This window comes from Erythrolamprus reginae, chromosome 4 (genome assembly GCF_031021105.1).
Source record: "Erythrolamprus reginae isolate rEryReg1 chromosome 4, rEryReg1.hap1, whole genome shotgun sequence".
Lineage (NCBI taxonomy): Eukaryota > Metazoa > Chordata > Lepidosauria > Squamata > Dipsadidae > Erythrolamprus > Erythrolamprus reginae.
This window is the reverse complement of record NC_091953.1, coordinates 7,318,040-7,342,714: the sequence shown is the minus strand read 5'-3', so window position 1 is coordinate 7,342,714 and position 24,675 is coordinate 7,318,040. Positions and strand designations below refer to the sequence as shown.

The following is a 24,675-nucleotide window of genomic DNA, read 5'->3' as shown; positions in this document are numbered from 1 at the left end:
GTCATGTGTTCTCAAAAGGGGGAAAAAATGTTTCCCTTTTTGTATTTGAGAAGAAGGGACAGGAAAAGAGAAAGGGGAAAGACAACAAAAGAAGGGAAGATGGGAAGAGAAGAAGGAAGGAAAAGGAAGGAAAAGGGGAAGGAAGAAGAATAGAATAGAATGGAGTGGAGTGGAATGGAATGGAATGGAATAGAATAGAATAGAATAGAATAGAATAGAATAGAATAGAATTCCTTATTGGCCGAGTGTGATTGCACACACAAGGAATTTGTCTTTGGTGCAGGTGCTCTCAGTGTACATAAAAGAAAAGAGACATTCGTCAAGAATCATGAGGTAAAAAACACTTAATGATTTTCATAGGTACAAATAAGCAATCAGGAAACAATCAATAATTTATTAGATTTGTATACCCCCCCCCCAGGTTTTCGGAAAGGGGCGGCATACAAATCTAATAAATTATTGTTATTGTTATTGTTTATTATTTATTTATTATTGTTGTTGTTTATTATTATTAATATAAATCATAAGGATACAAGCAACAAGTTACAGTCATACAGTCATAAGTGGGAGAAGATGGGTGAAAAGAATGATGAGAGGACTAATAATAAAATTAATTCAACCTTAGTGAATAGTTTGACAGTGGTGAGGGGATTATTTGTTTAGCAGAGTGATGGCGTTCGGGGGAAAAACTGTTCTTGTGTCTAGTTGTCTTGACGTGCAGTGCTCTGTCGCAATGTTTTGAGGGTAGAATTTGAAACAGGTTATGTCCAGGATATGAGGGGTCAGTAAATAGTTTCTCGGGCCTAGGAAGGGAGGGAGGGAGGGAGGGAGGGAGGGAGGGAGGGAGGGAGGAAGGAAGGAAGGAAGGAAGGAAGGAAGGAAGGAAGGAAGGAAGGAAGGAAGGAAGATTATAGTGAGGGGGAGGGAGGGCCTGAGGAAAGTGCTGCCATTGAACTAACGATTCCACCCTGCCACACACACACAACCCTGAGGTAAAACACAACCCTTATTTTGGCTCTCAATGACATCGTGTTTGACACCCCTACTCTAAGTGATGCAAACAGAGAACGTTTGAGCTACAAACTACATTCCTATTTCCGATGCGCCCCCACAGAGTCATCCATAGAATCCTTTGGAATCTTCTATTAGTCATTCAATGTTTATTAAATGTGCCACAGCAATTGAGCCTGAGTGGGCCCTTCCATCTTTTTCAAAAGTTAAATTTCTATCACAGTCTACAAAATGAGCTGGGCCACTTGTACAGATTCTTGAGTTAATAAGCTGTTGAAGTACATTCTACCCTGGGGAAAATTTTGGAACTTTTTGCTCTCTCTCCCTCTCTCTCATGAGAAGAAAATGTACTAAAGGCATCTTGGTTTCCCTTTGACTCTGCAAAAAGAAAAAAAAGGTTCATTTGATGAAATCACTTCGCAGAATTATATTCTTGCAGACCTTGTGGAAGGCTTATCAGGAAAGACTTCATGAACTCAATCTGTATAGTATGGGGGACAGAAGGGAAAGGGGGGACATGATCGAAACATTTAAATATGTGAAAAGGTTAAATAAGGTTCAGGAGGGAAATGTTTTTAATAGGGAAGTGAACACGAGAACAAGGGGGCACAATCTGAGATTAGTTGGGGGAAAGATCAGAAGCAACGTGAGAAAATATTATTTTACTGAAAGAGTAGAAGATGCTTGGAACAAACTTCCAGCAGACGTGGTTGGTAAATCCACAGTTATTTTATTTATTTTTATTTATTTATTTTGTCCAATACACAATACATATAGAAGAGAATAGACATGAGGTAATATGTAAAAAGAAAAATATAAAATAGAGGAGAAGATATATAAAAGGAAGAAAATGTATATGATATATGAGATAAAGGAAAGACAATTGGACAGGGGACGAAAGGCACACTAGTGCACTTATGTACGGCCCTTACTGACCTCTTAGGGACCTGGAGAGGTCAATTGTGGATAGTCTAAGGGAGAAATGTTGGGGGTTAGGGGTTGACACTATTGAGTCTGGTAATGAGTTCCACGCTTCGACAACTCGATTGTTAAAGTCATATTTTTTACAGTCAAGTTTGTAGAGGTTAATATTAAGTTTGAATCTGTTGCGTGCTCTTGTGTTGTTGCGGTTGAAACTGAAGTAGTCATTGACAGGTAGGACGTTGCAGCATATGATCTTGTGGGCAATACTCAAATCGTGTTTTAGGCGTCGTAGTTCTAAGCTTTCTAGACCCAGGATTGTTAGTCTATTTTTGTAGGGTATTCTGTAACAGTAACTGAATTTAAACATGCCTGGGATAAACATAGATCCATCCTAAGATAAAATAGTATAAGCGCAGACTAGGTGGACCATGAGGTCTTTTTCTGCCGTCAATCTTCTATGTTTCTATATTTCTAAATATTGGGAAAGGAATTTGTCAGTGCTGGAAAATTGGTCAAAAAATGTGGAAAGTGCAGTTCAGTGATTCCAAATGGAAGATCATGAAACGTATTGGTAAAATAATTCTCTGTCAAGAGTTGGAAGTGGGTTTCAGCAGGTTCTCTCCAGTTGTCGAGAACTGGTAGCGGACGTTTTGAGTAGTTCAGAGGATTGGTAAATAACACTTCTGAATCGCCCTAAATTTCCTCTCACAAAATTCTGCGAGAGGATGCACACATTTGGCTATTTTCAGTGATTTTTTGCTTCCGCGTGTGCAAAAAAATCCAAATGTGATAGGTGAAAAAAAACCCCAGAAGTTTGGGAAAACACACTTCCAGTTTGCTGTTGTGCTGTTTTTTTGCACTCCAATGGGTTCAGGGAAGCTTCCCGAAGTTCCAGAGTGCAAAAACAGCACAATGGGCAATCTGGAAGTTAGGAAAACACACTTCTGGTTGGCCCATTGTGCTGTTTTTTGCACTGCGGTGCAACACGGTGCACCACAGTTACTGCACTGGAGTGTTTGCGTGGTTTCTGTGCTTGGTCGCTCTCGGTAGGAGGTCGGGATCCAATCTAGCGCGAGGATGAAAGAGCTCACCGCGTCTGCCGGGACTCCTCATGATTCATCAGGAAATCAGGAACCGGAGGAGTCCCGGCAGATGCGGTGAGCTCTTTCATCCTCGCACTGGAGCAGACCCCAACCTCCATGGATCGGTCACAGATAGCAGGCGGGCCCTATGTGGCCTGCAGGCCACCCCTTGCCCAGGTCTGCTCCAGAGTCTGTGGCTGGAGGAAAACAGCCCAACAAACCAAACAGAAGTTCGGAAACGCGGGGGCAGTGGGAGGAGTTGTGTGCGCATACACGAGGGGAGGCCATTGCATTAGGGGTGTGGCCACATGCCATTACACCATCGCATGTGTCTTTTGGCACCCAAGACAAAAAAGGTTTGCCACCACTGGCCTAAGACGTTGTCCACTTAGGAGTCACCACAAAGTAATAAGCTGATTTTAAGTACTTTTTAATGTATTCTTTTTTCTGTATTGAAATTTTACTTCTAGAATAATCAGGGAAGATACAACCCCACTTTTATGTTAAATGTATGTCTGTCAGTTTTGTCTATTTTAAGAAAATTAATAAAATATATTGGGGGAAAAAAGGAGTCACCACAGAGGTCTTCTACCTCAAATTTCTTCCCTCAGGGGAAAAAAAATAACAATAAAACCTGAGGCACTTTACCTCAGAAAATGTTCACATTTTATCTCTTCGCTGAGAGACTTTTTACATGTAAAGAAGTCGAGTTGTGTTGATTCTGGTTTAAAGGGTCCCATTTTCGGTGAATTTTATGAAAGCATCGCCCGCAAAATTTTACAGGAGAAAAGAATGTACCGGTATATCTTTTTTTCCTGAGCTGAGAAAAAAAAAAGTAAAGATAAGCTGTCAGCCTTCATTGTAATTTTACAGCTCTTCGGCTTTCGAGGTTGTCTTGCAGTGTTTTATTGCTTGAGTGAACAAAATGAATCCTTTCGTTAAAATAGAAGAATCCTCTCTTTACATAATGAATAGCATTCAGCCATGCTGTATTTTACATAATGCTTACAGAGATGTGTGTGTGTGTGTGTGTGTGTGTGTGTTAAAGATATAAAAAAAACCTCCAACCACTAAGCTAATGTAGTGCCAAATCAGTCGATGGCTTTTACACAATTAGCTTTGATGAATTGTTACAGGAATCCAATTTAAAAAATATGTCGAAGTCTTGTTCATCACATTTCATTATGGGTTGACCATTGTTCTCTGTAATAGCGAAAGCCAATTGTTCTTCCCGGCCATCTGCTGGGTGGCAAAATATCAATGGGGATATATATTCCGATTCTGAATTCCTCTCTTTAAAATAATGAATCTGTTTCAGAGGAGAGAAGCGAAAAAAACCTGGTACTATTCAATGTAGCAGACAGATAAACAGACAGAACAAACAATTGATGGATTGAAAGATGAAGAGTTTTGACGTTCTGTTACATGTAGTCTTCAATTTAACAACTGCAATTGAGCCACAAATTTGTGTTGCTAAGCAAGACAGTTGTTAAGGGTTTTTTAATTTATTTATTTACTTTATTAATTGGACTTATGTGCCGCCCCTCTCCATGGACTCGAGGCGGCTCAGAACATTTAAGTAAAAAACACAGTGTGTAAAACACTTCTAAATCCCATTAACATAATAATCAATTTAAAATATTCTAAAAAAGCTAAACATTTAAAAATCAAACATTCACATTAAATCAAAAACTTTTGCCTCATTTACAATCTTCCATACCCATTATAGCATAGCATAGCACAACACAGAACAGAACAGAACAGAAACATAGAAACATAGAACATTGACGGCAGAAAAACACCTCATGGTCCATCTAGTCTGCCCTTATACTATTTCCTGAATTTTATTTATTTTATTTTATTTTTATTTATTTTTTTTATTTATTTTATTTTATTTTATTTTATTTTTTATTTTATTTTTTATTTTTTATTTTATTTTATTTTATTTCATTTCATTTCATATTTTATTTTATTTTATTTTATTTTTTTATGCTATCTATCTATCTATCTATCTATCTATCTATCTATCTATCTATCTATCTATTTATTCATTAGATTTGTATGCTGCCCCTCTCCACACACTATCTTAGGAAGGATATATGTTCATCCCAGGCATACTGTGGATTTACCAACTACGTCTACTGGAAGTTTGTTCCAAGCATCTACTACTCTTTCATAAAATAATATTTTCTCACGTTACTTCTAATCTTTCCCCCAACTAACCTCAGACAGAACAGAGCAGAATATAGAATAGAATAGAATTCTTTATTGGACGTGTGATTGGACACACAAGGAATTTGTCTTTTGTGCAGATGTCCTCAGTGTGCATAAAAGAAAAGAAACCTTTGTCAAGAATCATGAGGTACAACACTTAGTGATTGTCATAGGGTATACCAGCAACACGTTATAGTCATACAGTCATATGTTGGAGGATATGGGTGATAGGAACAATGAGAAGACTAATAGTAATAATAATGCAGCCTTAGCGAATAGTTTGAAAGTGGTGAGGGAATTGTTTAGCAGAGTGATGGCGTTCGGGGGGAAAACTGTTCTTGTATCTAGTTGTCTTGGTGTGCAGTGCTCTATAGCATCATTTTGAGACTAGAAGTTGAAACGGTTTATGTCCAGGATGCGAGGGGTTGGTAAATATTTCCACAGCCCTCTTTTTGACTCATGCAGAATCGCTCCAGGTGTTAAGTTAGTAACATGGCTGGTAAGTGAATCTGGTATGAATTTAGTCTAATTATGGCTATGTATGGACTCGAGACTGATGGCTCTTTTTGACACCACCCTGTAATACCTCAAATGAAGAAGGTACTGATAGAGAATATAATATTTATTCAACTGTGGGGTCCTTGTTTATTTTTCAGCGTGGAGACATTTTATTACCCACCTAGGTAACACCATCAGTGTTAGGAGAGTGGGGTTGCTCTCTCTCTGTTTTAATTATTTGTTGCAAGCAAACCCCATTCTCTTCTAAGGTTGATGATGTTATCTGGATGGGTAAGGAAATAACCAAGCTCAGAGAGCACCAAGGACCTCACAGCCTAACCAAATATTCCCTCTTCTATCCAAATACAGTGGTACCTCTACTTACGAACTTAATTCTTAAGGTTCTTAAGTAGAAAAGTTTGTAGAAAGAACCAATTTTCCCCATAGGAATCAATGAAAAAACAAATAATGTGTGCGAATAGGAAAACCACAGGGAAGGTGGAGGCCCTGTTTCCTCCCAGGAGTTTCCTAGAGAGGCCCCATGGAGGCTTCTCCCCACCTTTTCCACCCCTGTTTCCTCCCAGGAGATTCCCAGAGTGTTAGAGTTTCAAGTTTCAAGTTTTATTGGATTTATATGCCGCCCCTCTCCGAAAACTCGGGGCGGCTAACAGCAATCATAGACAGTATACAATAATAATCCAATACTAAAAGCAAATTAAAACCCCTTAATATACAAAACCAAACACACATACAAACATACCATGCATACCATTGTAACGGCCTAGGGGGAGAAGAAATATTAATTCCCCCATGCCTGGCGGCAGAGGTGGGTTTTAAGTAGCTTACGAAAGGCAAGGAGGGTGGGGGCAATTCTAATCTCTGGGGGGAGTTGGTTCCAGAGGGCCGGGGCCGCCACAGAGAAGGCTCTTCCCCTGGGTCCCGCCAAGCGGCATTGTTTAGTTGACGGGACCCGGAGAAGACCCACTCTGTGGGACCTAACTGGTCGCTGGAATTCGTGCGGCAGAAGGCGGTCCCTGAGGCCTTTTCCAGTTACAGTTTCGGAGGCTCGGGTTTGTAAGTGGAAAATGGTTCTTGAGAAGAGGCAAAAAATATCTTTAATACCCGGTTCTTATCTAGAAAGGTTTGCAAGTAGAGGCATTTGTAGATAGAGGTACCGCTGTATTCTCCTCTAAAGAAATATTCACTCCTCTATCAGTACCATCTGTTCTCCAATGTCAACTCTCGGAGTTTGCTGATCCAGGTGCCAGTTTTGGTCCACCAGGATTAACGTAGGTCTAACTATAAATCTCCCTTCTCCGTTTGATCACTTCAATCTCTAATAATTGCATTGCCCGAGGTTTTATTCAGTTTCTCACCTGTAATTTATAAACCTCTTGCTGCCTTTGGAATGCGAATTCTCCAGTTCTGGACCCAGTAGATTTGAAAGCTACCTCTCCGACAAAGTTGTTTGAAGTCTGACCTTGGCCAAATCTTGTCCGTAACACCAAAGCCCCATCGGGACCCTACACAGCACTGAGTCATCTGTGCATAATTACAAGGCTTTATATAATGTACATCAAAAATCTCTCAAAACAACCAATCCAAGGCTTTGAAAAATGCTTACAAAGATGTTAACTCCAAACAATCAGACAATATTTGCTTTTCCTCGTAATCACGCGTTGATTTATTTTTATTTTATTTTATTTCTGACTCGGATGGGGAAAAAATATAATCAGCTATTTTCTGTTCATCTGAGGATACAGAGAAGTCACCTTCGCTGATGTCAGAATTTTCTTGAACAGAGTTTAATGATAAGAGTTGGGTTTAAGGACCTGCTTCTCATAGAATAGAATAGAATAGGGTAGGGCAGGGCAGAGCAGAACAGAACAAAACAGAATAGAACAGAACAGAATAGAATAGAATAGAATTTTATTGGCCAAGTGTGATTGGACACATAAGGAATTTGTGTTGGTGCATATGCTCTCAGTGTACATAAAATAAAAAGTTATATTTGTCAAGAATCATGTGGTACAAGACTTAATTGTCATAGAGGTCAAATAAGCGAAGAGGAAACAATCAATATTAATAAAAATCTTAAGAATACAAGCAACACGTTACAGTCATACAATCTTAAGTGGGAGGAAAAGGATGATAGGAATGATGTGAAATAACTAGTAGAAATAGAAGTGCAGACTTAGTAAAAAGTTTGACAGTGTTGAGGGAATTATTTGTTTAGCAGAGCGATGGCGTTCGGGAAAAAACTGTTCTTGTGTCTAGTTGTCTTGATGTGCAATGCTCTGTAGTGACGTTTTGAGGGTAGGAGTTGAAACAATTTGTGTCCAGGATGTGAGAAATCAGTAAATATTTTCACTGCCGTCTTTTTGACTCGTGCAGTATACAGGTTCTCAATGGAAGGCAGGTTTGGCAGCCATTGTTTTTTCTGCAGTTCTGATTCTCCTCTGAAGTCTGTGTTGGTCCTGTTGGGTTGCAGCACCAAACCAGACAGTGATAGAGGTGCAGATGACAGACTCAATGATTCCTCTGTAGAACTGTATCAGCAGCTCCTTGGGCAGTTTGAGCTTCTTGAGTTGGCGCAGAAGGAACATTCTTCATGGTGCTTTTTAGAAGTGGCTAAGTTCTTTATTCCGTTTTCTGTCCCTGGAAATTGAGATACCATTTAACCGCTCTTCACTTGAAGATAAGATGGGCTCCCGGCCATTCATCTGTGTGCTATTGGTGGACCCGATTGCTGTTGAATTCTGCTGGAGTTGCCAATTCTCTTCCGTTTTCATTTCTCACCACTTGCTGGTTGGCAGGATGTGACTTTGACTAATTGTCGAGCGTTTGGCCCCGATAAAAATCAATTTCATGCTTTAATCCGGTTAAACACTTGTCTTAATTAATTCCACCGAACAAACTTCTGCCAAACTTTTCCAATTTAGAGATAGAACAAGAACCACCTTGGGAATGTGTAAGCAAGGTTTGTGGACACACTTGTTGCTAAATTTATTTAATAATAATAATTATTATTATTATTTCAGTACAACACAGCAAACGAGATCACTATGCTGGATTTCATATTTCATCACCAGTCGGGTGCTTCCCAAGCACCTAGGACTGCGTGATGTAGCGGCAAATTATGTTTGCTGATCCCAGTCAAGCGGCCTTTTGCAATTGACAGATGGAGATTTTGTCAATTCCGATGGTTTTCAAATGTCCGCTGAGATCCTTTGGTACTGCGCCCAGCGTGCCAAGTACCACTGGGACCACTTTCATTAGTTTATGCCAGAGTCGTTGCAGCTCGATTTTTAGATCTTCGTATTTCACTAATTTCTCTACCTGCTTCTCCTCAATTCTGCTGTCTCCTGGGATTGCGATGTCGATGATCCATACTTTATTTTTCTCCATGATCACAATGTCTGGTGTGTTATGCTTCAGAATTCGGTCAGTCTGAAGTCGGAAGTCCCACAGTAGTTTTGCTTGCTCATTTTCAACCGCTTTTTCGGGCTTATGACCCCACCAGTTCTTTGCCACTAGTAAATGGTAGTTCCGGCACAACTTCCAGTGGATCATCTATGCCACAGCATCATGTCTATGCTTGTAGTCAGTCTGTGCAATCTTTTTGCAGCAGCTCAGTATGTGATCGATTGTTTCATCTGTTTCTTTACAGAGTCTGCACTTTGGATCGTCTGTTGATTTTTCAATTCTGGCTTTGACAGCATTTGTTCTAATGGCCTGTTCTTGTGCCGCCAGTATTAGTCCTTCTGTCTCCTTTTTGAGTGTTCCACTTGCAAGCCATGACCAGGTCTTTTCTTTATCCACTTTGCCTTCAATCTTCTCCAAGAACTGTCCATGCAATGCTTTGTTCCACCAACTGTCCATACGACATTATTATTATTATTATTATTATTATTATTATTATTATTATTATTATTATTTAATTAATTTCCCCTATTTTCCTCCCCCCCAAAAAGTGTGTCTTATACTCCGAAAAATATGGTAAGCTGCCTGTAACCTGCAATTTAATCTTTTTTTCTGTACTTTGGATGGATTGAATAGCTGTCCAGTGTGATAGTCCTAATCCTGCAAAGGCCTGGTACCAAGTCCTCATCCCCCATGTTCCTCAAATTTGATGTACTGCAGATATAATATTCAAATTTAGCACTGCATTATTCTGTCTGAATGAAATGCAAATTAAACAGATGAAGGATCTTTTCAGCAAGCAGCGACAGAAAGGCAGGAAGGAGGAAGGGAGGAAGAAAGGAATCAAGGAAGAAAAAAAAGTATCCAGTCACATCATAAAAAGAGAGAATAAAAACTTTCCAAAAGAATTATCCCCACACACATCTATGTTGTATTTTCTTTCTTTTTTTTTTGAGGCTGAAGCAAGGCAAGTGAACATGAAATATTAATAGATGCCTGTTCTAAAAAAGATGGTTGGGGGTGATAAAAGATAAAATAGCAATAAGCCAAAACAGCCAGAGATAAAATAAATGTACTGAGTATGGAAGACAAATTCTGGTTCAGATCTCACCTCTACCATAAACTCTCTAGATAGACAATTTTCTCCTATTATTTAAAATATAAGAATCGCCCAGAAAGCAATGCAGCACATTTTTTTCTCAGCCTACAGTAATAATTTATAATAATAATAATAATAATAATAATAATAATAATAATAATAATAATAATAGATTTGTATGCCGCCCCTCTCCGTGGACTCGGAGCAGTTAATGAGTAATGGTACAAATGCGAAACTTTAGATATACATTATTTGAATTGTCAAGAGTGTGTAAATTTTGCGTTTCTCCAGACAGCTAGCATAGCTGCAGCAGTGTTTCAAAATGGTGTCTGTAAGTGATGTACATTATAAGCGGCGTGTCGTCATTGAATTTCTCACTGAGGAGAAAGAAACTGTTGGGAACATTCACAAACGTTTGTGTACAGTTTATGGAGAACCTGCAGTCGACAGAAGTACGGTTAGTCACTGGGCACAGAGGGTGAGGCCATTAGAAAAATAGAACAGAAGAACAGAGGGTGAGGCCATTAGAAGATGGCTCGGCAGAGCGTATTTTGTGGGTGCGGCTTGATGGTCATGTGACCAGGTGTTAGCGGCTTGACAATCATGTGACCGGTGTGGCTTAAATGTCATGTGACTGGTTGGGAGTGGCTTACCGACCAAGATAAGTTTTCAAATAGGTGCTTGGACTCTTTTTCGGTTGATTAAGTCACATTATTTCAATAGCCACAAAAGGGATAAATGACAGACAGCAATATTGGTTGAGGAGCACAGTAACATTTTAAGGTTTTGTACTGAACCCACAAGGTTCAGTAGGATAACAGATTAGGCAAGTAGCTCAATTTTCTTTCATTCCTATAAATGTTCGGTTCTATGATTAAAACGGTTAAAACGTTTATGGGTAAAAACATACTATTTAATTATTTCGTATTTTAAAAGTAATTAAGGATCATGCTAAGGTATTAGAGAAGGAAGGAGAATAAAAAAACTAGTTCATAAAGTTACTACCACCACTGCATCGTCCCCCCGTGGGGGCAGCAACCCATTGCTGCTCTAAGCGTAATCTTACTGTACTTATGTTCCCTTATTATTTCTGTTTGCAGTGACGAAAACACCATGTGAGAAAGAAATCAACTTGTCCTATTTTTGTCCCTTTTCCATATTTTGGCCACTCTGCATCCATTTCCCCACCCCCCTTAATTTCAGGATAATGTTTAGAGAATAATTAGAGAACTAATAAGAGACATTTGTTTTTTGTGCATGCCTATTCTTGTACAGTATATGTGTATTGTTCCTATATAATAGCATTCCAAAACTGAGAATGGCTGCAAGGGATGAGTCCAAAGGATGATTAGATAGAGTTCTATCTATTGGTGCAGAAAATGAATTTAATTAATTTGCTTAACAATGCAGATGAAACAGAACTAACTCTCTCTTTCTCCCCACTTCTCTCTCCTATCTCTCTCTCTCTCTTCTCTCTATATCCTCTCTCTCTCTTTCCTTTCTCTCTCTTTCTCTCTCCTCTCTCTCCCTCCTCTCTCTTTCTCTCTCTCTCTCTCTTTCTCTTCCCTCTCTTTTCTCTCTCTCTCTCCTTTCTCTCTCTCTCTTTCTCTCTCCTTTCTCTCTCTCTCTCCTCCCTCTCTTTCCTTTCTCTCTCTCTCTCTCCTCTCTCTCCCTCCTCTCTCTCTTTCTCTCTCTCTTTCTCTCTCTCTTCTCTCTATCTCTTCTCTCTCTGTCTCCTTTCTTTCTCTCTCTCTCCTTTCTCTCTCTTTCTCTCTCTCTCTCTCCTCTCTCTCTCTCTCCTCTCTCTCTCTTCTCTCTCTCTCTCTCTCTCCTTTCTCTCTCTTTCTCTTTCTCTCTCTCTCTCCTATCTCTCTCTCCTCTCTCTCTCTCCTCTCTCTCCCTCCTCTCTCTCTCTTCCCTTTCTCTCCTTACAATGTTCTCTGACTCTACATTGTGAGGTTTACGTTTTATTAACCAAAGGAATTCTTTGCTTTTAAATCGCGGTTGGATCTGATGGGGGTTTTTTTCACCAGAACGTGGGACCTGTGATCATTCTCCCCATACCCACAGGCTCCGTGAAACCTCACGAGAGCAAAAAATGGATCTAGAACTGAACTTTTATAGCAATTCAAGAAAATTGAGTTACTTGCCTAATCTGTTATACTACTGAACCTTGTGGGTTCACCTTAAAATATGACTGTGCTCCTCAACCAATAATGCTGTCTATCATTTGTCCTTTTTGTGGCTATTCAAATAACGTGACTTCTGTCGCGGTTTGTAAGTAATTAAAGTCCGTTTGAACCTTAATCCCGCAGAGGCGATAGATAGAAGCCTTTAGTCATTTGTTCAAAAACCAAGATTTCTTTTATTATAAAACAGAAAATAAAACATGTCTCGATGGACAACATAACAAATATGTCTTACATGATGGGGGATAGAAAGAGAAGAGAGAACAATGAGGAAGAAGGAGGAAGTGATGTGAGATTTTGGCAGGATATTACATCATAATATCAACTTGGGCGTCCTCCTCGATCCACAGCTCACATTAGAAAACCATCTCTCAGCTGTGGCGAGGGGGGCGTTTGCCCAGGTTCGCCTGGTGCACCAGTTGCCGCCCTATCTGGACCGGGACTCATTGCTCACAGTCACTTATGCCCTCATCACCTCGAGGTTCGACTACTGTAATGCTCTCTACATGGGGCTACCTTTGAAAAGTGTTCGGAAACTTCAGATCGTGCAGAATGCAGCTGCGAGAGCAGTCATGGGCTTACCTAGGTATGCCCATGTTTCACCATCACTCCGCAGTCTGCATTGGCTGCCGATCAATTTCCGGTCACAATTCAAAGTGTTGGTTATGACCTTTAAAGCCCTTCATGGCATCGGACCAGAATATCTCCGAGACCGCCTCCTGCCGCACGAATCCCAGCGACCGATTAGGTCCCACAGAGTGGGCCTTCTCCGGGTCCCGTCAACTAAACAATGTCGGTTGGCGGGCCCCAGGGGAAGAGCCTTCTCTGTGGCGGCACCAACTCTCTGGAACCAACTCCCCCCAGAGATTAGAACTTCCCCAACTCTCCCTGCCTTCCGTAAACTCCTTAAAACCCACCTTTGCCGTCAGGCATGGGGGAATTGAAACATCTCCCCCTGGGCATGTTTAATTTATACATGGTATGTTTGTGTGTGTGTCTGTTAGTATATGGGTTTTTTTAAATCTTTAAATATTTTAAACTTATTCGGATTATTTATGATTTGTTTTACTCTGTTGTGAGCCGCCCCGAGTCTTCGGAGAGGGGCGGCATACAAATCTAAATAATAAATAAATAAATAAATAATAGGAGGATCTTAGTAAGGCATACACACAGTTAACTCTTTAATTACTAAATGTCTCTGGGGCTGGCAATATTCAGCGTGACAACTTCATCAACTGAAAAAGAGTCCAAGCACCTATTTGAAAACTTACCTTGGGTGGTAAGCCACTCCCACCTAGTCATGTGACCAGTAAGCCACTCCCAGTCACATGATTGTCAAGCCACCCCTGTCTGGTCACATGGTTGGCAAGCCACTCCTACCCAATCACACAACCATCAAGCCACACCCACACAATAAGCCACACCCACAATGCAGCAGTTAAAAAAAATTGCAGCCCTTCAGAAGGCCCAAAAATCAGCTGGCTGGCAAGCGCATATTCACTGGACTTGAGCTCACGTGCCCATTGATATGGCTTCATGTGCCGCCATAGGTTCTGAAGAAGCTTCTTGGATGAGAAGCAAAACATTTTTAAAAGACCCAAAAAAAGTTTCCAGTTTCCTCCAGAAAAAGCAAAAGAGGAGGTATTTATTGTTGTTGTTGTTATACGTTTTTTCTTCCTTCAAACAACTCGGGAGCAACTGATCTCCCTTTTTCTACAAGGGAGCGAAAATGTGCCTGCTCGTCACAACGATCTGGTTGCAATCTGTCATGGCAGCTGTCATTTGTCTCAGCAGCGGGGTGCTAAGCAACCCGATTAAACCCAAGGGAGAACAAAATTTGCCCAGAGGAAAACTCATATTGAGTCAGGTTATCTAAATGGTGTGCAGGACTCTTGGAGAAATATAAGGGTATGTGGGTATGGAAATGAACTTAAAACCCAGAGCGTTTTGGATAGAGAAGAAGGATGGAGAAAAGAGGTCAGGCAGGGAATTAACTTTTTATTTTATTGTTTCCCATCACTAGATTATCCTATCAACAAGAGAAGAACAAAGCAGAAACAAAGATATTTTGATAAAACTCTTTGAGGCTCATCATCCTTTATTTTTTTATTATTATTATTTGTTTGTTTTGTCAAGTACGTGGTGGTGGTATACAAAGATATAATAATATTCATATACATGATACTAGTAAAAGAGAAACATTAGGACAGGGAACGGAAGGCACACTGGTGCACTTATGCATGCCCCTTACTGACCTCTTAGAAATTGGGAGAGGTCAACTGTGGATGGTCTAAGGGGAAAGTTTTGGGGGTTTGGGGATGATACAACAGAGTCAGTTAATGAGTTCCATGCATCAACTACTTGGTTACTGTTGTGGTTCACTCTGGCCCAGCTACTGCCCCAAGGACTGTGGATGTGGGGGAGACATCCACATGCTGCAGGCCTGTTTTGCCCCCGGTGAAATCTGCTGATGAAGGCTCCTCTGACCAAGAGGACATGAGTGACAGGGAGGAAGAGAGTGTGGCAGAAAGCTCAGAAGGAGATCAATTATCTAGCTCCTCCTTGGATTCAGAACAAGAGTTAATGATACAGTCACGCATGCAGAGAGCGATGCATAGGCAACAACAACTGAGAGATTATTATCAAAGAAAATGAGGCCACCTGTGGTTGGGTGGGGCTGTGGTAATTAGTGAGGCTGCTATAAATAGCAGCCTGTGGGTTTGGCCATTGTGGAGGATTATCTGATCATTGTGTTTCATGCCTGCTTTGCTGACTTTGACCTTTTGTGTGCTGATTTTTCCCTGCTTTGAAACTAAACCAGAGCAAAGGGTGTTTCACTTTGTGAAAGAAGAAGGACTGTGAATTACCTCACAGCTGCAAGCTAAGTATCACAGAACTGATAAGGGACTTGTACAAATTACCAGTTTGTTTGGAGACCAGTGCTCTTTGCTGTACAAAAAGAGGGCTTAGTTTAAGTGAATTTTCATTATAAAGAACATTATTTTGAATTTTCAAATGTGTGTGTGTGTGTCTGAAATTTGCACCTGTGAATTTTTGGGAGGAGTCTACCAGAGAGCCCGACAGAACAACGTAATGGTGGTGTACAAAGATATAATAATATTCATATACATGATACTAGTAAAAGAGAAACATTAGGACAGGAGACGGAAGGCACTCTGGTGCACTTCTGCACGCCCCTTACTGACCTCTTAGGAATCGGGAGAGGTCAATAGTGGATAGTCTAAGGGTAAAGTTTCGGGGGTTTGGGGACGATACAACAGAGTCAGTTAGTGAGTTCCATGCATCAACTACTTGGTTACTAAAGTCACATTTCCTGCAGTCGAGTTTGAAGCCGTTTACTTTAAATCTGTATCTGTTGTGTGCTCGTGTGTTGTTGTGGTTGAAGCTGAAGTAGCATTGACAGGAAGGACGTTGTAGCAGATGATTTTATGGGCTCTGCTTAAGTCATGTTTAAGGCGACGTAGTTCTAAGCTTTCTAAACCTAGGATTGTCAGTGTAGTTGCATAGGGTATTGTGTTGCGAGTGGAGGAGTGGAGGGCTCTTCTAGCAAAGTATCTCTGGATGTTTTCTAGAGTGTCTAAAATGATAAAGAAGCAAAATTGAGAAGTGTATATACCGTACATGAACCTGCTGGGCGCTTTCCAAACCAAGATTCAGGCAGTCTATTGGAGAAGTATATTTATTATTATTATTATTATTATTATTATTATTATTATTATTATTTATTGGATTTGTATGCCGCCCCTCTCCGGAGACTCGGGGCGGCTAACAGCAATAATAAAACAGCATATAATAATAATCCAATACTAAAAACAGTTAAAAACCCATTATTATAAAACCAAACATACATACAGACATACCATGCATAAAATTGTAAAGGCCTAGGGGGAAAGAGTATCTCAGTTGCCCCATGCCTGGCGGCAGAGGTGGGTTTTAAGCAGCTTACGAAAGGCAAGGATGGTGGGGGCAATTCTAATCTCTGGGGGGAGTTGGTTCCAGAGGGCCGGGGCCACCACAGAGAAGGCTCTTCCCCTGTGACATTGTTTAGTTGACGGGACCCGGAGAAGACCCACTCTGTGGGACCTAACTGGTCGCTGGGATTCGTGCAGCAGAAGGCGGTCCCGGAGATAATCTGGTCCGGTGCCATGAAGGGCTTTATAGGTCATAACCAACACTTTGAATTGTGACCGGAAACTGATCAGCAACCAGTGCAGACTGTGGAGTGTTGGTGTAACATGGGCATATTTGGGAAAGCCCATGATTGCTCTCACAGCTGCATTCCCCATTTTTTTAATCAATAACTCAAGACGGAGAAGACACATAATACTCTTTCTTTCTCCTATTTTTCCATACCACAATCACTCTGTGAGGTGCGTTGGTCTGAGAGAGAGTGACTGGCTCAAAGTCACCCAGCTGACCTTTATGCCTAAGGCAGGGCTAGAACTCACACAAGGGCAGAATTATGCGTAGAAGAGGCCACGTTAGGACATATTACAGGAGATAAGAGAGGCCACCTGTGTTTGGGTGGGGCTCCAGTGATTAGGGCTGCTGCTATAAATAGCAGCATGTGGGTTTGGCCGTTGTGGAAGAATATCTGATCAAAGTTCGTCAGGAATCCTGTGTTGCTGGTTTCTGGACTTTGTTTGTTGATTTTTCACGCCTTTGAAAACAAAGCAGAGCAACGTGTGTGTTCACTTCGTTGGAAGAAGAAGGGGTGTGAAGTTTCCTCACAACTGCTAGCTAAGTACTTAATGACTACTTAAGGTTAATTGTACAGACTACCCAGTTGTTTTGGGAGTAGTGCTCTTTGCAATACAAAAAGAGTGCTTAGTTTATTTTGAATTTTGGGATAAAGAACATTGTTTTGAATTTTCAAACATGTGTGTATGTTTGAAATTTGTACCCTTGAATTTTCGGGAGGCTCGTACCAGAGAGCCTGGCAGAACAATACCTAAAGCAGGACTCGAACTCACTTTCTCCTGATGATTGTCCCAAAGTCATCCAACTAACTTTCATGCGTAAGGCACACTCACAAAAATGTGTCTATTTCAGAATATCTTCTGAGACTAATGCTGGCAAAGATTGATGTTGAACGTTGAAAAATGGTTGTGTCCAAGGCCCGGTATTCATTAATATTTTGCATGATATATTGTACCATTGCTCCGGTACAGAGGTGGGTTCCATTTACCTTCCCTACCTATTTGCATCGCTACAAAAGTGCGCTTTTTGCATCACGTCGCACAAAACACCTGGAAATGACTCTCTGCGCATGTATAGAAGGTTTTTTTTTGCAAACTGCGGCAACCAGAGGACCAATTTGGGAACGTGGCCTGCCAGTCATCCCTGCCGGTTTGGCGAGTGGCGGTAAATTTCCGCAACCGATTTTAACCAATCATTACCCACCACTGTTCTGGTATCCACCACTTGGGCTGAAATAACATATACATTTTCTCCAAAAATAAACTCTGTGCTTTAGTGGAATTTAGATTTTGGCCCTCCACCTATTATGGAATTTGATTTTGATTTCTTACGCCCTTGGCGAAATTCAAAATTAACTCTTCCACCCAAAAACTAAAGAGAAGTTCAAAAGTAGAAGAAGAAAAAAAAACCCCATTCAGATATAAGCCTGTTGTGCATTACTCTCGGTTTTTAGAACATGTAAGTTGTCTATCCCACCGCCAAAATGCAAATTTGAATTTTTCTGTTCCTCTATATAAAGGGTGTGCATTATTGATTTGCTATAGGATAATTTTTCTCCTTGCTGTCATTCAAATCAAGTTATGAACCGTTGTGTGATGGACGCATTAAACAGCTTTTGAGGCAGATAGTTTATCAGTTCTGTAAACGTATTATTCTCTCTCTCTCTTTCTCAGGCCAGTCCTGCTCCTATTATTGTCAATACTGATACATTGGACACCATCCCTTACGTAAGTCCAGAAATTATTTTATTGTGTTTTCTCACTGTGTTTTTCTGTGGGGTAAAGTTATTATGGAAGTTGGGAATATTTGCCAGACCACTTAACAATTGCCTGACCTGTGACATTTTGCCTTGCAAATCCTAAATGGCTGAGGTCTGGCCAAATCCTAACTTTTAATTTAATTTCAGAGGAAAGAATACATTCACTCACTCACTCACTCACTCACTCACTCACTCACTCACTCACTTACTTATTTATTTATTTATTGGATTTGTATGCCGCCCCTCTCCGTAGACTCAGGGCGGCTAACAACAATGATAAAAAACAACATGTAACAATCCAATTAATAAAACAACTAAAAACCCTTATTATAAAACCAAACATACACACAAACATACCATACATAACTTGTAATGGCCTAGGGTGAAGGAATATCTTAACTCCCCCATGCCTGGCGGCATAAGTAAGTCTTGAGTAGTTTACGAAAGACAGGGAGGGTGGGGGCAGTCCTAATCTCTGGGGGGAGTTGGTTCCAGAGGGCCGGGGCCGCCACAGAGGAGGCTCTTCCCCTGGGGCCCGCCAAATGACATTGTTTAGTCGACGGGACCCGGAGAAGGCCAACTCTGTGAGACCTTATTGGTTGCTGGGATTCGTGTGGTAGCAGATGGTTCCGGAGGTAATCTGGTCCAATGCCATGTAGGGCTTTAAAGGTCATGACCAACACTTTGAATTGTGACCGAAAATTGATCGGCAGCCAATGCAAGCCACGGAGTGTTGAAGAAACGTGGGCGAATCTTGGAAGCCCCACGATGGCTCTCGCGGCTGTTAAGAAATCAATAACAAGCCCTCCATTTAGCAATGTCTCCTGACACATTTGATAATTTGGGGGTTGCCTCTGTTTGTACAATCTCAAGGTCTACAACTTGAGTTTATCTCCTAGCATTAGTTCCCTTTGTTCACTCTCAAACTCCACGGAAACATTTATATTTACATTAAATAGGCTGCAGGAAAACCCACCATTTTCTGGAAACAAATAATGCCATGTTATTAACATGCACGCAATTGCACTGTTGGTTATGTTGCATTGTACCACATAGTTGTGATCAGTGAAGGGCTACCAATTTTTACTACCACACAATGGGGGTGGCTTATGTAGGACGCCCTGCATTTTCTTTCAACATCTTTCAGTGCAAATTCGGTGCTCTGGGGTAGGGCTCCATTTTTGCATCGTCGTTGCCCCCCCCCCCCCGGTCTGGGCAATAGCCCACCCCTCGTTGTGATGACCTGAGGCATGGCATAGAAGCAACACAGGCAGCTGGCAGCTCAAACCGTCCCTTTATTGCTCCAAATTTCCCCGAAACACTCCCAAATTTTTGGTAAGTCCCAGAGCAAAGGGATCTGTCTGTCTGTCTCTGTCTCTCTGTCACTCTGTCTCTCTGTCACTCTGTCTCTCTCTGTCTCTCTCTGTCTCTCTGTCTCTCTCTGTCTCTCTGTCTCTCTCTGTCTCTCTGTCTCTCTCTGTCTCTCTGTCTCTCTCTGTCTCTCTGTCTCTCTCTGTCTCTCTGTCTCTCTCTGTCTCTCTGTCTCTCTCTGCCTCTCTCTCTCTCTGTCTCTCTCTCTGTCTCTCTCTCTCTGTCTCTCTGTCACTCTGTCTCTCTGTCTCTCTCTGTCTCTCTGTCACTCTGTCTCTCTCTCTGTCTCTGTCTCCCTGTCTCTCTCTGTCTCTCTGTCACTCTGTCTCTCTGTCTCTCTCTGTCTCTCTGTCTCTCTCTGTCTCTCTGTCTCTCTCTGTCTCTCTGTCTCTCTCTGTCTCTCTGTCTCTCTCTGTCTCTCTCTCTCTCTGTCTCTCTCTCTGTCTCTGTCTCCCTGTCTCTCTCTGTCTCTCTGTCACTCTGTCTCTCTGTCTCTCTCTGTCTCTCTGTCACTCTGTCTCTCTGTCTCTCTCTGTCTCTCTGTCTCTCTCTCTCTGTCTCTCTCTCTGTCTCTGTCTCTCTGTCTCTCTCTGTCTCTCTGTCTCTCTGTCTCCCTCTGTCTCTCTGTCACTCTGTCTCTCTCTCTGTCTCTGTCTCCCTGTCTCTCTCTGTCTCTCTGTCACTCTGTCTCTCTCTGTCTCTCTCTGTCTCTCTGTCTCTCTCTGTCTCTCTGTCTCTCTCTGTCACTCTGTCTCTCTGTCTCTCTCTGTCTCTCTGTCACTCTGTCTCTCTCTGTCTCTCTCTGTCTCTCTGTCTCTCTCTGTCTCTCTGTCTCTCTCTGTCTCTCTGTCTCTCTCTGTCTCTCTCTCTCTCTGTCTCTCTCTCTGTCTCTGTCTCCCTGTCTCTCTCTGTCTCTCTGTCACTCTGTCTCTCTGTCTCTCTCTGTCTCTCTGTCACTCTGTCTCTCTGTCTCTCTCTGTCTCTCTGTCTCTCTCTCTCTGTCTCTCTCTCTGTCTCTGTCTCTCTGTCTCTCTCTGTCTCTCTGTCTCTCTCTGTCTCTCTCTGTCTCTCTCTGTCTCTCTCTGTCTCTGTCTCTCTCTGTCTCTCTGTCACTCTGTGCAAGTAGTCCAGCCCAACACTGCTGTGAGCACAATGGCTCACAGCAGGGCAAGTCAATGAGTCCAGGAAGCAAAGTAGCAAGGCAATTAAGAAGAAAACAGGAAATCCAGGGAACTTCACAATGTCACAAATGGCACTCAACACTCCAGGAATTCAGCACTTGTTCCTGACAAATGCCCCTCCCCGCAGCATCTCCCTTAAGTCTCAGCCCCCAGGTGTGCCTTGTGAAGAGAGGCAAAGCATTCTCCTCCCAAGTAGTCAGTGTTCCCGCCTTCTCTCCACTTTCCTCCGTACTTGAGGATCAAGAGGGGCCTCGTTCTTGACTCATTGACTGAGCTTTGTCTCTCCTTACGTTCACTGCTTACCCTCTTTTGCTCGTCCTGCTCATATTCTTCCCTGCCTGGACGCAGCCCCAAATCTGAAAGGCTTTGGCCTGATTCAGCCTGCCCCTGCCCATTTTCCTTTGAAGCCAACGAAACTGACCCCTCAAACTCTGTTGGCTCTGGTTCCGGCTCTTCTTTCGCCACCAATTCAAGCTCTGACAAGGTTATGGCAGTAGTCCTCAGTTCATTTAGTGACCATTTGAAGTTACAACGGCACTGAAAAAAAGAGACGTGTAGCCGTTTTCCAACATACAGTCATTGTAACATCCTCATGGACCATGTGGCCAAAACTCAGCAACTGACTCATATTTATGATGGTTACAGTGTCCAGAGGTCACGTGTTCACCTTTTTGTGACCAGCAAAGTCAATGGGGAAGCCAGATAACAACCATGTTACTTAGAAACATAGAAACATAGAAGATTGACGGCAGAAAAAGACCTCATGGTCCATCTAGTCTGCCCATATACTAGTTTCTATATTTTATCTTAGGATGGATATATGTTTATCCCAGGCCTGTTTAAATTCAGTTGCTGTGGATTTACCAACCACGTCTGCTGGAAGTTTGTTCCAAGGATCTACTACTCTTTCAGTAAAATAATATTTTCTCACATTGCTTTTGATCTTTACCCCAACTAACTTCAGATTGTGTCCCCTTGTTCTTGTGTTCACTTTCCTATTAAAAACACTTCCCTCCTGGACCTTATTTAACCCTTTAACATATTTAAATGTTTTGATCATGTCCCCCCTTTCCCTTCTGTCCTCCAGACTATACAGATTGAGTTCATTAAGTCTTTCGTGATAGGTTTTATGCTTAAGACCTTCCACCATTCTTATAGCCCATCTTTGGACCCATTCAATTTTGTCAATATCTTTTTGTAAGTGAGGTCTCCATACTTGTTAAATGTATGCAGAGTAATCCTTGTTTATCAAGCTTGTGCACACACCGAAGCGTTTAGATTGAGATTAGTTCTGAATAACCACTCAGCCATGCACATAAATACTAACTTGAATTAAAGTTTGCTTTGAGAAATAACATATTCAGATAAACAGTCTAAAGTCATACACATAATAAGTCAGAATAACAATCCAGATATTACCAAGTACATAGTCTTTCTTACCAATTGTCTTTGTCATAATCAGTAAACAAAGATATCAAGCCTAAACACATTTTATCTGATGTACATAACTACGGTTGCAGAGAAATTGCAGAGCATACCTAACAATGAATAGCCATTAAGAGGGAATAGCCAGACAAAAAAGAAACAGAGGATGAACTGTAACTCCCTCTTGTGGCAACACCTGCAGCCAATATATTGCAAACCCAATAGTTATGGACAGAGTCCTAACATTACAGTAATACCTCGTCTTACGAACCTAATTGGTTCCCACGGGTGGTTCGTAAGGCAAAAAGTTCGTAAGACGAAACATTGTTTCCCATAAGAAACAATGTAAAATGAATTAATGCATGAAAGAAAAAAAAACGCCAAAAAACGCCGCCGCCCAGCAGTCACCTTTTAAAACAGCCAGGCGCTTCTCAGCATTCTCCCAATGCCGAACCCGGAAGTTTGGCAAAAGTTCGGGTTCGGGTGGCCGCCGAGAAGCCCCGCCACCTGGCTGTCACCTTGTGAAACAGCCGGGGGGCTTCTCGGCGTCCTCCCAAACCCGAATGCCAAACCTGAACTGTGCTGAACATCCGGGTTCGGCGTTCGGGAGGCCGCCGAGAAGCCTCGCTGCCCAGCTGTCATCTTTTGAAACAATCCACGTTTCGGCCGGCCAGGAAGGACATCTTTGTGACGTCAAAGCTCCGCCCATGGAATTCCCTATTGGGATTCCCCACCTCCTTTCCAGCCTCCTGACCGGCCCGACAGCTCCGCAGCTCTTTTGAAAAGCTAACAGCCGGGCGGCAGGGCTTCTCAGCGTCCTCCTGAACCCAAATGCCGACCTTGAACTTTTGCCGAACTTCCGGGTTCAGCGTTTGGGAGAATGCCGAGAAGCCCCCCAGCTGGTCCAAAGGGCAACAGCCGGGCGGCAGGGCTTCTCGGCGGCCTCCCGAACGCCAAACCCGGAAGTTTGGAAAAAGTTCGGGTTTTCCGTTCGGGTTCGAGAGGACGCCGAGAAGCCCCCTGGCTGTTTCAAAAAGCGACAGCCGGGCGGCGGGGCTTCTCGGCGGCAGCTGCGGGTTCGTAAGATGGAAAAAGTTTGGAAGAAGAGGCAAAAAATTTCCGAACCCCAGGTTCGTATCTTGGATTGTTCGTATGGTGAGGGGTTCGTATCACGAGGTACCACTGTACTTACTTTACATCTGCAGTGATTTCCTTGGTCCTTTCTTCATTTCTGCAGCCAACCAAATACAGAATTTTTCACTGAGATGTTTATTTTTTATTTTTTAAAGTAGATTCTGTCTTCCCCTTTCTCTCTATCCTTCAGTTCAATGCAGCGGCCTATTTATCAGTGTTCATTTAATTTACGGTTCAAGAAGCAGATGGGCTCATGTCTAAAAGGTTGGCTAGAGCCACGAGGGAGAAAAACTATTAAGATCAGCTAAATTATAACTTTTCCTCAATGGGTAATGAAGCAGCGAGGCAGCTGCTGATGTCCTTCAGCAAACCGTCATTAATTAACAATGCTTAGGAGAAAGTCCGCACTCCACAGTATTTTACTGGTGGCTTTCTGGATATTGATCCAGCTCCCCTACAAATAACAAACTGGATGAGAGTTCATGTGGTGCATTTGTATCCTTCCTTTTGTGCAGTGTTTTAAACTACAAATTGTGCAGAACGCAGTCGATTCAGCAGTCATTGGCCTCACCAGGTATGCCCATGGTTCTCCAGCACTCCACGGATTGCATTGGCTGCCAATTGCACTGCAAGTAGAATGCTTGGCTGCACAGCTAGAGGTATAACAAGCAGGAAGAGGGACATTGTGATCTGGCTGTATAGAGCGCTGGTGGAGCCACATTTGGAATACTGTGTTCAGTTCTGGAGACCTCACCTACAAAAAGAGATGGATCAAATTGAACGGGTCCAAAGATGGGCTACAAAGACAGTGGAAGGTCTTAAGCATAAAACGTATCAGGAAAGACTTCATGAACTCAGTCTGTATAGTCTGGAGGACAGAAGGGAAAGAGGGGACACGATCGAAACATTTAAATATGTTCAAGGGTTCAATAAGGTTCAGGAGGGAAGTGTTTTCAATAGGAAAGTGAACCCAAGAACAAGGGGGGCACAATCTGAGGTTAGTTGGGGGAAAGACCAGAAGCGACGTGAGAGAATATTATTTTACTGAAAGAGTAGTAGATGCTTGGAACAAAATTCCATCAGACGTGGTTGGTAAATCCACAGTCACTGAATTTAAACATGCCTGGGATAAACATTTATTTTA

The 24,675-nt window shown here is 42.0% G+C and overlaps 1 protein-coding gene and 1 long non-coding RNA gene across 8 annotated transcripts in view; one reads left to right on the top strand and one right to left on the bottom strand.

Annotated features, from left to right (window-relative positions):
• DLG2 (discs large MAGUK scaffold protein 2) overlaps positions 1–24,675 on the top strand; it is a 1,028,485-nt gene that overhangs the window by 757,085 nt on the left and 246,725 nt on the right. For all 7 annotated transcript variants that reach the window (XM_070749573.1, XM_070749577.1, XM_070749578.1 and 4 more), the window contains one exon: positions 18,335–18,388. In XM_070749573.1, coding sequence (XP_070605674.1) covers positions 18,335–18,388 — 54 coding nt within the window. The remainder of the gene's footprint in view (positions 1–18,334; positions 18,389–24,675) is intronic.
• Positions 1,132–23,772, bottom strand: LOC139166258 (uncharacterized). Its single transcript, XR_011558926.1, has 3 exons — positions 23,590–23,772; positions 7,106–7,271; positions 1,132–1,389 (listed from the first exon to the last, which is right to left on the bottom strand). It is a non-coding gene; the product is annotated as an uncharacterized lncRNA (long non-coding RNA).